General features: G+C 36.5%; 1 protein-coding gene across 1 annotated transcript; it reads right to left on the reverse strand.

The window, feature by feature from the left end:
* Positions 1–220: 220 nt before the first annotated feature.
* LOC125179359 (titin-like) lies at positions 221–10300 on the reverse strand. The gene is made up of 7 exons (XM_047885077.1): positions 10048–10300; positions 4686–4825; positions 3245–3338; positions 2592–2708; positions 1748–1879; positions 1215–1388; positions 221–448 (listed from the first exon to the last, which is right to left on the reverse strand). The coding sequence occupies exons 1-7, from the start codon at positions 10109–10111 to the stop codon at positions 297–299; spliced, it is 873 nt and encodes a 290-aa protein (XP_047741033.1). The 5' UTR covers positions 10112–10300; the 3' UTR covers positions 221–296.
* Between the last annotated feature and the right edge of the window lie 3226 nt (positions 10301–13526).

A 13526-nucleotide genomic window follows, 5' to 3' on the forward strand; every position in this document is an offset into this window, starting at 1 on the left:
CATGGATATTTTTCTGTAAGAATTTTGGTCGGCCAACAAATTGAAAGAAACGATCAGGAGTAAAAATAGAAATGTATCAAGTTTAGACGATGAATACATATAATCTATTAAATTACTTATTTTCCTCATGAGGCAGCTGTGCATTGCAATGGAAAATTTTTTTCAGTAATGGGTATCAATAGGCATTCGATAAAAAATTTATTACAAATATGACAGGAGAATAAATAAACAAGTTTTCTTTTCGAATAAATTCAGGTTATTCTTGAATGTGACTCACGTCGAAGAATAACCTGATGTCACCACAAGCAGTTAATAATTTCCGATAAAGATAAGCTGATAATTAACGCAGATGTTTTTCTGAACGCTCCAGGCGCTGCTGCGGAACTCTGCACTGCACCGCTGCTGTTAGTGCCTTGTAGGTGGGGCTGCATGGCCGCTGTCTCTTCGTCTGTTGTCATAAGAAAATAATAGTCATTAGAATACTTTAGTATTCTATTATTCATTATTATAGTGCAACGACTTAATCATTTATGCTACCTGCAATGCAACGCACATTAAAACAAATATGTAATACAGTTTTTTTAAACCAAATATAAGCTTTGAAGGAATAAATCTATTAAAAAGTGTTGCTTGATAGGTTTATTATTTTAATATTCATTATAACTGCGTAACGACTTCATCATCACCGCGGTCTCTTCTTCTGCTGCGAAACACATATTCAAATAAATAAATAATGGTTGTTATCATAAGCCATGTTATCAGATTTAAAGGAATAGATATGAAAAGTTGCGAAAAAATGAATCATATAAAATATAATAGAAATAGTTGAAAGCGATTTATTAGATACGGATACATTTGTCAGCTGCAAAGGTAATCGTAAAATAGTCTCTATTGGCGGTAATTAATTGATAATAGATACAAATCTAGACAGTTTTAACCCTCTACCGCCTGACATGAGTAACCGGAGCATTATTGTCACAAGCCCACTTCCCAAAAATATACGTTGCGAGTGAGCGCAAAATGACTTGCACTGATGGTTGCCGCCACGTAAGACAACTTTAAAATGTTCTCTGTTGCGTACAAACGTCATCAGGTTGCTACACTCAATAGTTTACGGATAATTTATGTTGAAAGTTATGTTTCCGAAGAGTGACAAACGGTGGTAGAGGGTTAAATGGCACGAACAACAGAGGACACAAGTCTATGAGCCTGACCGTGCAGCACGTGGACTTGCACGTGTGAAGGCGTCGAGAACTCAGGAGCGCACGTGTAATTGCCAGCGTCTCGATAGGTGGTCTGAGCCACCGTCACCCAGCTGGTGCCTGTCCGTCTGTCCGTCACCACCTGAATGCCGCCCCGCCCGCCTGCGTTCACTTCACGAACCTCGTCTGTGATCAACAGAGACGAATTTGTGAGCTGTTGAGTCTCTTGATGCAATGAATTCTGTATTCAACTCCACTATTCATTCAGTAAAATGAACAAGTCCAAATTGTAACATATGCTCTGCCCCACTTCTAGCTCGCCTCCATGTCAGGCCAAACTGGGTCAGGATAACCCACACTTTCGCAAAAAATGCATCACTTTTCTGACAACGTCGCACTAATTTCTCATGGTACAAATTTAAAATGATAAACAATCATGTTTCAATTTGATTAAACTACAACGTAAATTATTCTGGCTTTTTACGATGAATTAATTTCTATACATCACAGGACAGAAAGTAAGCAGTAAAATAACTTTTGCCCACCTGAGCCATTGCCGACGTGATACCACGTGACGTGGGTAGGTCGCTTGTGCCCCTCTAGCACGCACGTGATGTTCATGTCACTACCAGCCTTCAGGTACACCTCGTGACTGCCGAGGATGTGTGAGACTGGCACTGTGTGGTACCACGTGTACATGTTATTACCCGATATCTCCGACACGGAATATTCGAATAATTTAATTCTAGTGGCTAAAATATATTAATTTCTAGTAGTTCGTCAATGTTCTTAACTGAGCATCATTCGATAAAAACAAAACAGTTTGGTCTAGAATGCATCATTCTGTTGTGCGATAATTTAGAAAATAATATCAAAGCTTTACAAGTCGTTCCAGAATGTTTTTCTGATTCAATTTGTAAAACTCATGAGTGATTAACAGTGGAAAATGTGACAATTCTGTATTATTGCCATTATGTACGCTACAATCAAAGATAATTATTTTTAATTATTAGAAATGAGTCAGTTGTAACGTAAACATAATGCTCATATTTCGCCTCTCCTCTGCGTAGAAGCGCGTGACGTATGATATGAATTTGCATATTAACATTCAAGTGGTTGACTTTTTATTCTAGAGAAGCCATATTGTCATTCATCACTGAATAGTGAAACAAGTTCATTGCTCAACTCAATACGGAGGGTAAAAACATAGGACGTGTGTCATGTTCAGTAAATAATTACTGCATTGAAAGATCATTATCACCGAAAAGAAATTCTTGGCGAGGTACACATGGAAACGAGAACTATTCATCAGAAACATAAGATGACAATAAAGATGAGAATGCCTCAATTTGCCCCAGACTCAGGACGACAAGCAGCATATATATTTACCTGTAACATTGAGTGTGATTCTCCTGTATATTTTATTTTGCGAGGACACCTGACACTCGTACACCCCGGAGTCGTTCACCAGCGGGTTGTTCACTTCTAGCGTCCAGAAAGGAGAACCTTGGCAGAAATCGAAGGAAGAGTTACAATGTTGGTTCAAAGATTTTTGAGACTTAATTTTCAGGATCAGTCAGTAACAAATGGGTAATTTTTTCTCGCTGATATCGAGATTAAGGTCATGCCAATCGATCAATACAGGTTTTAATTAACATTCGGAAAAATTGTCAAAATATCTTTCGTAATTTCTATCTTCATTGAAATTAGCTTTTCGCACGCATAGAACCAAATTAAATTATGTTATTCATCAGGAATTATAAGTAAAAATAGTTATTTATTTACCTTACTTAGGTAAAAAAATTATAATTTTTCAAATTTGCTATTTCGAAGGACCTTAGCTTGTTTACAGTCCATGCCAAATCTGAACATGGGGTAGTACAGCTGATCGCTCTGAAACGCTACACGGCAACCAAAACTTTTGGACTCCTACAATAATCGAGGCATGTGTCGTCCTGTCGAGCATAACAACCAACATTTCCTACGATGCAAATAAATATGTTGATATTGCATGGTGTTTTCAATAAGGTTCGTTTGTTCACCTCTGACGTGCGCAGCTCTGAACCGCTTATCGCTGGTGTAGGTCATGAGCTCCGTGGTGAGAACGTGCAGGTCGTCCCGCCGTATCCATGATACCTGAGGCACATGAGCGCAGCCAGGGTAATTTAAAAAAAATTTCGTTGTAAATAATATAAATAATAAGTTATATTAATACTGAAAATAAATCAGTGAAATATTAGTAATTAATTATTACCAATAAACGAATAAAGAAATAAATAATCTTATTAATTCGGTCTTTTATATATCTAAAAAAGACGAAATTCAAGGCAAACTTTTATATATTGGTAGTTGTATACTGCCTGCGGTTCAGGAATATTTTTTATATTCTGATAAATTTTTTACACTTTCTTGATACATTCGCTTGCCATTTAGTGACAACTTGAATTCGAAGCAAACATTTTTCTTTGCTAGAGGCCTTCAGCCAAACGTTCAAGGATTTTAATTATCTGATTAGTTCGGTTTATGTTTCTAGCTTCATTCGCTTGGCCATTCCCTGTCCGTTTATCTTCGAGACATTGTTGAAATCAGGCATAGATGACTTACAGGGAATTGCCGAGGTGTTTCACTGACGATGTGAATGAGGGAAAGCCGATCGCTGATGCTAAACTTAATTGATGTTTGATGCAGTATAGCGTCACGAGCCCATTCCACCTCGATGATAAGTCTTTCAAGCTTATTGTTGGGTTTAGCTTTGAATTTATTAATAATGATGGACCTCTGTGAAACTCAGAAAGTTGTGTTAGTGGTTTGAGGGCTTCAATGATGTAGAATTAATTGTTTCATCCTGCAATCAAAACTAAGCAAATCATTATCGTTATGGGGTCATCATGATAGTTAATTTTATTATTGAAAAAAATAATTTTTTCAAGAATTGCTGTACTCGAGCCAACTGAAATTTAACATGCTTAAAACGTCCACTCTGTAGATTTACAGTTGATGAGCCATAAAAAATATCTGAAAAGACACAAGCAGTAACTAATATGATCGGTAACGTAAGAGATCATGATATGTTTTGAATGCCAGCTGACAACAAGAGTTGCGAGATTGGGGGCAAATTTTTTGCCAACGTTCAATGTAATACAAAGTATTTAGGCACACGATGGTTGGCATGGCACCAGCCGCAGAGAGATGCTCCTCTCCGGGCAAGTGACGTTGAATATCAGTTGATTTTGTTACTAAGTTCAATCAACGTTTTTTCTGCCTCAAATACCAGGCGCGGTCGACAAAGGAGTGAGTGAGCCGGCAGCGAGTGAGGCGGCAGTGAGTGCGGGGGCAGTGAGTGAGGCGGCAGTGAGTGAGGAGGCAGTGAGTGAGGCGGCAGTGAGTAAGGCGGCAGTGAGTGAGGCGGCAGTGAGTAAGGCGGCAGTGAGTGAGGAGGCAGTGAGTAAGGCGGCAGTGAGTGAGGCAGCAGTTGGCAGTGACCTTGCTGTCGCCGAGGTGCCTGATGCCACAGGTGAGGTTGACAGCTGCCCCCACAGAAGTGGAGGCATTCAGGGGCGTGGGCAGGAAGTAGGGGCATTGCGGGCACGTGCCGGGCGGGTAGGGTGGTCCACTGGCCTCCCCTGCAGAAATTTTTATGAATTTAAACTGAAATTGCATATTTTACAGTGAATTTTGGCGAATATTTGAAAGCCTTGAAATTAAGTCAACATTAGCAAAGTGAAAAGAATTTTGTCATAAAGAAATGTAAAATAAATGATAAATAAAAGTTGAAGTAGAATTCCAACATGTGATGGCAGCATCTGGAATTAACTGCTGCTCTTTTCCAGAGAATAAAAAAAACTGAAAAACCGTCACGAATTCAGCTAATTAGTGCCCCAAAACTTTAAATTAAATTGATAATAAATCTCTGATGGCGTCATGTCTCCCGAAACATAAAAAATTCACCAGAAAGAGATCCAACACTAAAAGTATTAGTTACATCAATTATGAATTGCGAATAAGTTTAAAGTGAACTGCAAATGACATTAGCAGCTGCAATCGTTACAATTCTGTTTGGGCTAATCAGGAGCAGTCCAACTATATCGTCCAGGCGAACTTATATAGAGTGTGGCAGGAAAAACAACAACGAGGACGCTTCAATCATACAAATTAGGTCTCTTTTTAAACTTAAATTTCTTTACTATGAACACTTCCACCTGGCTGAAAAACTCCAAGTTGCTTACGATGAAGTCTTTGGTCTGCTAATAGAAAGCGTAATGAGCAAATCAAGACCTGGACCAGCCGCCCTGCATGCCTTAATGAGGGCCCAATTCAGACTCTAAAACCAGTCTGTACATGAAATGACCACACAAAGATATTATTATGTTTGACTCGTTATTTTCACTAGAATTATGGCATTCCAGTTTTGGCAATTTGAATTTTAACGTATATCATGAAGCAGAGAAATAAAAAATATTTAATTGTGTTAATATTTATAATGAAATTTTGGCTGCGTTATCAAAATAAATAAAAAATGCTGAGTTAAATTAACTTTTCAACACATTTCGGCTTCTTCGGAAAATCTTTAGCAAGCAATGTTCCAGCTTGGTGTTGAAAATTAGTTGCTGGGCAATCATTTTCCCGACACGAGGTAAGACGGGATCCTTGAAAATTTCCATGGCAGCCAACTCGCCAGAAGTTGCTTAGTTTGTAATAAGTTCTCATGAGGAATACGTGAAGCTCTTGTTCGGACTTATTGTTATAATTTTATTATTAAATGCAGGACAACATATCACTCACTTCCTAAGTGAGACTCGCTTTATATTGCGATATTTGTATAGCGTTGCAGTTTTAGAAATAATTCAACGAATATTCAACAGTTTTTTGAGCTCCCTAGTTTAACTATAGTTACACTTTTGAACAGTATTTGTAATAAATTTCCATAATAAGGTACAGATTTTCTAATATGAAACAACACCTTTCAGTCTTTCCTCAAAACTACAATAATTATTGTAAACGTTAATTATCATATTAAAAGACAAGAAGAAAACAAGCTCTCGTACATTCAAGCTTCAGTCTTCGGTGCACTGCAGTTACGCCATCCACTCTAACGGTTCCTTTCTTTATCTCATTATAGCAGTCAAATCACAGCCATCCATCACGGTTACATCTACTCCTACTCTAACTGAAAATTATTGCCTCTATCTTACCTTGTTTTCTAGTTTAAAATCATATCAGTATTACGACAACAGATCCTGATAAAAATAATTGCATCATTCACACAGCATTTTCTCGAGAACCATATTCTTATTTCGGCCATCCTCCCATGGTAAAATGATAGCTCATTTCACATTATTTTTTCTTAAGAATCTTATTCTCAGGATTTTGATTGTAATCTCTGCTATAGTATGACAAAAAATGTTTACAGATAGCGTTATCTCACGCCTCAGACGTAGAGTGAATAGTTGTTTATATAAGATGCTCTTGCTTATTCATGCAGTATTGGAGAGCATCAGGAATTTTCATGCGGATTGCCTTTTGTTGTGGTTTATGGCTCCCGGTGGAGGTGAAGCTATCCCCGTCTTTGATTGCTGCGTGGGTGAGATGTACTAGAGCAGATGCGGGCTTATGAGATTGCGTTGCAATCTTTTATTTCAGCTCCTTCCAATTAACTAGACAATTTATGGTGATCTTTTCATCAGTTGGATAATTTATTACTCATTGCAGCTATCATAAAGGCTTCTGACCTCGCACCGAAAGCGAAATAATTATTAGGCGTTTTCGAAGGAATTTCATTGAGCTTGAGATGAACGTTACATTTAATATTGCGAGCAGTATTATTTAATACAGTATTATGGCCTGTTTAAACCCTTTTTTTAAGCTGCGTATAACAAATGAGACAAACTACTTATGTATTACAAGATCGTCGCTTTTAAATATGCTTCCTCAGCCTCAACCTCCGACCATCATTTATTATGCGTGTCATGCATAGCGCGATGTAAAAATGACGAGACGGCTACAAGTATTCCCAGCTCATTTAAATGAAAGCTCGCGGTCAGACATCAATTTTACAGGCCATATTACCGCTAATTCAAAGCCTTTGAATGAAAGAGATGAAAGAGTTCATCAGCAGCTCGACAGGGCAGAAATTTTGCGACGCTGCCGAGCCTGCTAAAAGCGTTGTATTAGTTTTTGAATGAAATTTGCAGTTTATGTCTTCTAAAGAACCTCCTCATTGAGCATAAAGCTGCATTGTTGATGCTTCATTACAGTTTTTTTCACTCCTGGTGCCAAGAGTCATACTGAAAATCTTATTATCATACATTTTATGACATTTATATTTATAAATGAACGTTTGGCACCATATATAATGACGAGTCCGATTGACGCTGCAGTCGTAGTCCGTGGCAGTTACAGTCTTTGACGAGTCGATCTTTGTTTTGTGCCTCCTCGCTACCGACGATTAAACCCAATAATATTCGTACGTTGTGCATAGTTTTCTAGAATTGAAATTTTTCTATTGGTCTCTAAAATCATAAAAAATTCCTACATATTCCAGAATTATCATTGGAACAAGAATGATTACTGATTTTGCTCATGTTTAACTGAATACTGCATCACTCACTGATGTATCACACTGCAGAGGTGGCGGATGAACTTCATCATGCCAGATGGGCATGATAAAATGTCATTTTCTTTTGCAGAACGCCAAGAGGATACTAGGCAGTTACTAAACTATAAAGTTGATATCCTGCATCTCGAGGCTGGTCTTCCGATTTAAAAATTTGCATGATAATCGGAGCTTTCATTAGAGACGATTCGCGAGCGGCGGATGGAGAATTCGCTGTTCGCACTACCCTGGCAAGATTTTATGAAGCTGTGAGATAATTCTACTCAGGAATGCATTCAAATTTCAAGTTCAAAGGGTTTGTGGAACTGCCAGTCCACCACTCAAAAGAGGTCTGCCTCTTAAACGAAAATGCAAATAAAGAAATACCGGCGTGTGAAGTCTGAAAATGCGGCCTCTTCAAAAGAATTGTCTGTACTGGTAAATATAGAACTCTAAAGCTGAGAATGAATGCTATCTATATGCAGGAACCGTCTTTTCATAAACATATTACGTCTATGTCCCACTGGAACACCAATTTCCTAATTGGAGAATAACCAATAATATTGGTGATATTCAACTAAACACGGAATGTTATACTAATTTTTGCGTAGTAGACGAGGGTTGCCTTTATTAAGCTTAGGTATTAAGATTCAAGCTTATGGAGGGTCGATGTTGCCATAGAATCAGTTTCAAAATACCGAAAGTTAAATCAATACAAACTCTATAAATATTCTGATTAAGAAGTTATTTTTTCACGTGCCGTAGAGCGAGGTTTGCACAGTAGCTCACTATATATGAATAAATATGATTAAATATAAGAATTCCTTGACTGCGTTATAGTTACTATAGTGAAGAGTAAACAGATTGACAATTATTGCAGGATCAAGCATGCTTGCAACGAGGCTTTAATGAAGCCTGTTGCGTCTCTAATAATTTAAATTTTATAAAATGTAAAATGTAATAGTAGTAGTAGTAGTAGTAGTAGTATTTTAGCCGGAAATACTGTCTTTATTTTTCTAAAATAATTTATAACCAAATTTTGCTGCTTCATGGTAAAATTCAGCACTACGTCAACATTTATTATTATTATTAAAGGCACTTATTACTTTATATATTTTAGTAAACGAATCCTGTGAATTTCTGACTGAAAATTGGCAGAAAACGATCGCACCAATTGCTTTAGAACCTAATAGTGCAAATGCTCATAATTACGCTTCATTTACGAACTGTATTACTGTAACTTATTTCCAAATAATGATTATCGGTTTTAAACAACATAATAGATTTAGGATTGACTTGAGTCAAGGTCGAATTTGAAAGCTTCATACGTAGTTATTAATATTTTAATTAATATATACAAATTTATATTGTCGACCCATCACAGACGCTGGAACTCACGTCATTAAAATTTGCATATATCACCTGCAAATCTGAGATGGAATTTGATCGCCATTGGTCCTGAAGTTGTCCTAAATTTTACATTCCGTTTAAGAGCTAAAGTTCGGACATCAGGAAGCCATCAGCGAGAACTGATGCGAGATTTTGAGACATGGAAGCTATTGGACGCTAGCAGCTGAGTAGCGCTCAGGCGCGTAAAATGCTTTACTGCAGAACATGGGCAGTGCGAGTGGCATGTCCGCGCAGGACTTGTATGTTACAACTAGTTTTTAAACTAGATCGCGCGAATAGTGGGAAGCTTTTCTAGCGTATTTAGTAATGTTTTGCAGACAAATTATATATTTCAAGTTTAGATCTTAATATGGCTCTTATTACATGGACAAAAATATGAGGGAATTGATTTTCTTTTTGATCAAATTTGCTATTGTTTCTTGTTTCTAATGTGATTCCAAGTTGAATACCATTGACACAACGCGCGTTTGAGTATTAATTCTTGTGCTGTTTAAAACTTGAAGTAATAAAATAAGTAGTAAAATAATACAACAAAAATAATTGTTTTTAAATATTTCACAGCGGATTACGAGTACAATCAACAATTTGTTTCAGTAATTTTTCAAGTAGCATTCAAGTGAATTAAAGAACATAGAACTTCACGAGTAACTATTTAAGATTATCAGAGTAAGATTCCTTGTAAGACCATTTGCACAAACTGATGAGTTTCTTCGTTGTCAAAAAATGACCTAATCAAAATGAAGTCCATGGAAGTTGACAATAACAAAGGCACTATGAATAAAAAATCAGAAATCAACAAAAACATATAACCTAAATATCTAAGCAAACAAAAGACAAACTCACCTAAATGACACAGTGGAGCGTAGAGCAGCAGCAGCAGCTGCGGCAGACGGTCGCTGCGAAGCATCTATTCTTCGGTTGGTGCGGACAACAAAGTTCTCAGTTGATTTGTTCTTGAATTGGTCAAAGTTCTGGAACACAAGTTAGAACCTGCACCGGCAACTGATGAAGCTTTGACACTAACGTGCGGTGACGCAGCTCTTGGTAAGATTTGACTCACTCTCAGGCGTCTGAATTCACACGAAAGAATGGACACGTGAAAATGATTGACTGGCGTTTTTTCTTAACATTTGTTTGTATTGGGCATTGTTGTACTTTGATTATAATAATATAGTGTTGTCATGAATTCTTAATCACCTGGCAATTCATTAATTTCAACCGAAGTCAATTTTTACTGCTAATTGCAGGTTCTGAACCCGCTGTTGCAATCTTGGTGATCCTGGCCATTTGTCACTCCGAGGCAACTTGCACAAGGAAATGAAATATTCCTGAAAATAATGTCAAGAAAATAATTAGTGTTACAAATGCTGCTAGATAAATTACATTGTTTACGAAATTTCAGGTAGTAAAATTCTCGGTGTATTTTATTCTAGCCAAATGACAAGATAAGTTCCAATGACAAGATAAGTTCCAATAAGTTCCAATAAGAGGAATAAAATGTAGGTACTTTATGTGAGTCACACCATGTCAATGAGGTCATTTGAAGAACAACGGCAAGTCTCAGCCAGTTTGTGCTTCAGCTGACGGTACTTCACTCCAATGAGCTGCTCTTTCAGCTATTAAATATTGTTTCAATGAAGAATTGAAATTAATCTTTTAATGACCCTTGAAATTAATTATTCAATGAACCATTGAAAAATAATGATTCAATGAACAATTGAAATTGATGATTCAATGAACCATTGAAATTAATGGTCCAATGAACCATTGAAATTAATGATCCAATTAATGAACCATTGAAATTAATGATCCAATGAACCATTGAAATTAATGATTCAAATAAAAATTGAAAATTTAGACGTAGGCAACGGGCAAGGGAATACAGGCTGGTGAGGATAGACCGAGAGACAAACGCGTTGGAAAATAACCGGAAAATATATTGAAATTGCATTACTTTAGCTTGAATATAAAAAATGACATCAACAGTGAAAATGAAAATATCATCTCCACAACAACTTCCATATTTTGACGTAATCCCCACTGTTTTTAACTTTACAATTCAAAATTAACGTTTGATAACACTGGAGAAAAATGGACGAATATTACATTTCAATGATGGCTTTAATGATGGGCGATAGCTTGGACTGCGTTTTAAAGTAATGAGATTCTATATTTGATTCAGCATCTTCTATAGTATTATGTCGCTATAAAATTAATGTTATAGCATACAATAATAATGAGAATGACAATGAAAAAAATTATCCCAAATGATAACACATTCAAAACTTATACAAAATGACTGTTAAACAACACCACATCAGCTATGAGTAATTGTGAAATAAATTGAGAGTGATGACAGAAGAGAGGTCATATTATAGAGGTCATAGAAGAGAGGTCATAATAGAAAGGTCATATTAGAGAGATCATATTAGAGAGATCATATTAGAGAGGTCATATAAGAGAAGTCATATTATAGAGGTCATATTAGAGGGGCCATATTACAGTGGTCATATTAGAGAGGTCATATAAGAGAGGTCATATCACAAAAACGCGCTTCGAAGAAACTCACAAGATTGTCTTTCTTTCGAGCTCGAAGAACATCTCTAGTGACACTCATATTCCAGGTCGCTATTTAACCGAAAATAAAACAAATTAAAAATTCACTTCAATATCAGTAGGAACTTTTCGGAGATCAGCTCCATCATTAGATAAAAACTTTAGAAAAGTAATATGTATAACAGAAAAATTACCAGTAATACAGAAATTTGCACAGAGAAGATTTACTCCTACGTAATCTAATAAACTGACCGAGCAATTTTTTGGAGAGATTTATTTTGTATAGTGATTTCTCAGTAATCATTCATCAAATGAGTAATTTCTGCAAATTGGACCAAAACTCCACGGAACTTAGAACAAATATTTAATTTATTTCACGGATTTATAATTGGATGATTTCAGTAATTTATATTGGACGAATTATCGCTTATGATAATTCGCTAATAATCCATATTATCGCTAATAAGGATTATCGGTGTTAACTTTTATATAGTACGACACATAATTGAATATTATCAAAGTAACAATACTTCACTCATAGAAAGCTTTTTAAAAGCCAAATTAGCCCAATTTCAGTGAATATTTATACCGAACCAGCCATCTATTATTTCCGTTTTTTAGAAAAAATAAGCAAGTTTTATAGCGTATTTGATAATATTCATTGCACAAATAAAATTAAGTTTGGATGATATTCTGAACAGTTTAGTTTAAAGCAGTCCCCCGTGAATGGCTGCCTGTGTGCCCCCAAGCTACTGACACACACACACCCTTTCAGTTTGGCGTCAAGACGCGCACTGAGAGCAATGATACCAAGTCATGAAGTAAGGCAGTACAAGATGTGCTTCATTAACCATCGCAGTGACATGAAGAGCAGCAATGACGACGTGCACGCAATACCTGCAGCTTTAATCACGGAGTCTGGGCAAACAGCTGCACTTATAACTGTCAGGGGCATGCAACAGCAAAACAATTATAATTCAATATAATTCATTTCCCATGAAAGAAACCTATGTTTTGCGGTGAGTAAAGTCCGAAGAATTCTTATGGTTATATGTATATCCAGCTCAGTCTATTCGTCAAAAATTTTTAGAATCAGTTGCAGAAGTGAAACCTGGCTTCTTAAGTATTCGTTTTAAAGTATTTTGTGATAAAGACTGCAATATGTTATGTATGGTAACTCAATGATCCTAAATTTTTGTAAATTGCGTCTAGAATTCAATGTTTTTGAAGAGGTCTATTTCACCAGCATTAAATAATAAATTCCTATGTAATTAATTGGTCCACAAAATTGAAATGAAATAGAAATGCATTTAAAATAACATCAGTTGCGAACACGAATATTATTCACGAATTTCATCTCTCATCTTTTTACGCGCTAGAAACTAGGGAACTAAAAGTTAGTTAGTGAAGCATTTTTTCTATCTACAGCACGTCTACTGAAAACTAATTTTTTTCATTTTTAGGGAGAGTTTCTGGTTTAATTCTATTTTTTCACGGTAGAGATGGCGAACTGAGAAGCTTCTGAGGCGGACCAGAAATATTGGAATCCGTTGATAAAAGGAAGCCGTCCGACTTTCAGTGCGAGAATATCGAGGGCCGAGCAGGCTTCTTTGGCTCAAACTTACGGATCATTTATAATTGTGTCAAGTAAAAAAGTAGGCCTGCTTGAAAAGCTCAGAAATTTAAAAGCGAGGTTCAGTATCGGCAACGGATATGGAGCTCAATTTTCTCGGTCCCGCTTCATATATGACGATTGATGCTCAGAT

The sequence above is a fragment of the Hyalella azteca genome, unplaced genomic scaffold (genome assembly GCF_000764305.2).
Source record: "Hyalella azteca isolate HAZT.00-mixed unplaced genomic scaffold, Hazt_2.0.2 contig16872, whole genome shotgun sequence".
Lineage (NCBI taxonomy): Eukaryota > Metazoa > Arthropoda > Malacostraca > Amphipoda > Hyalellidae > Hyalella > Hyalella azteca.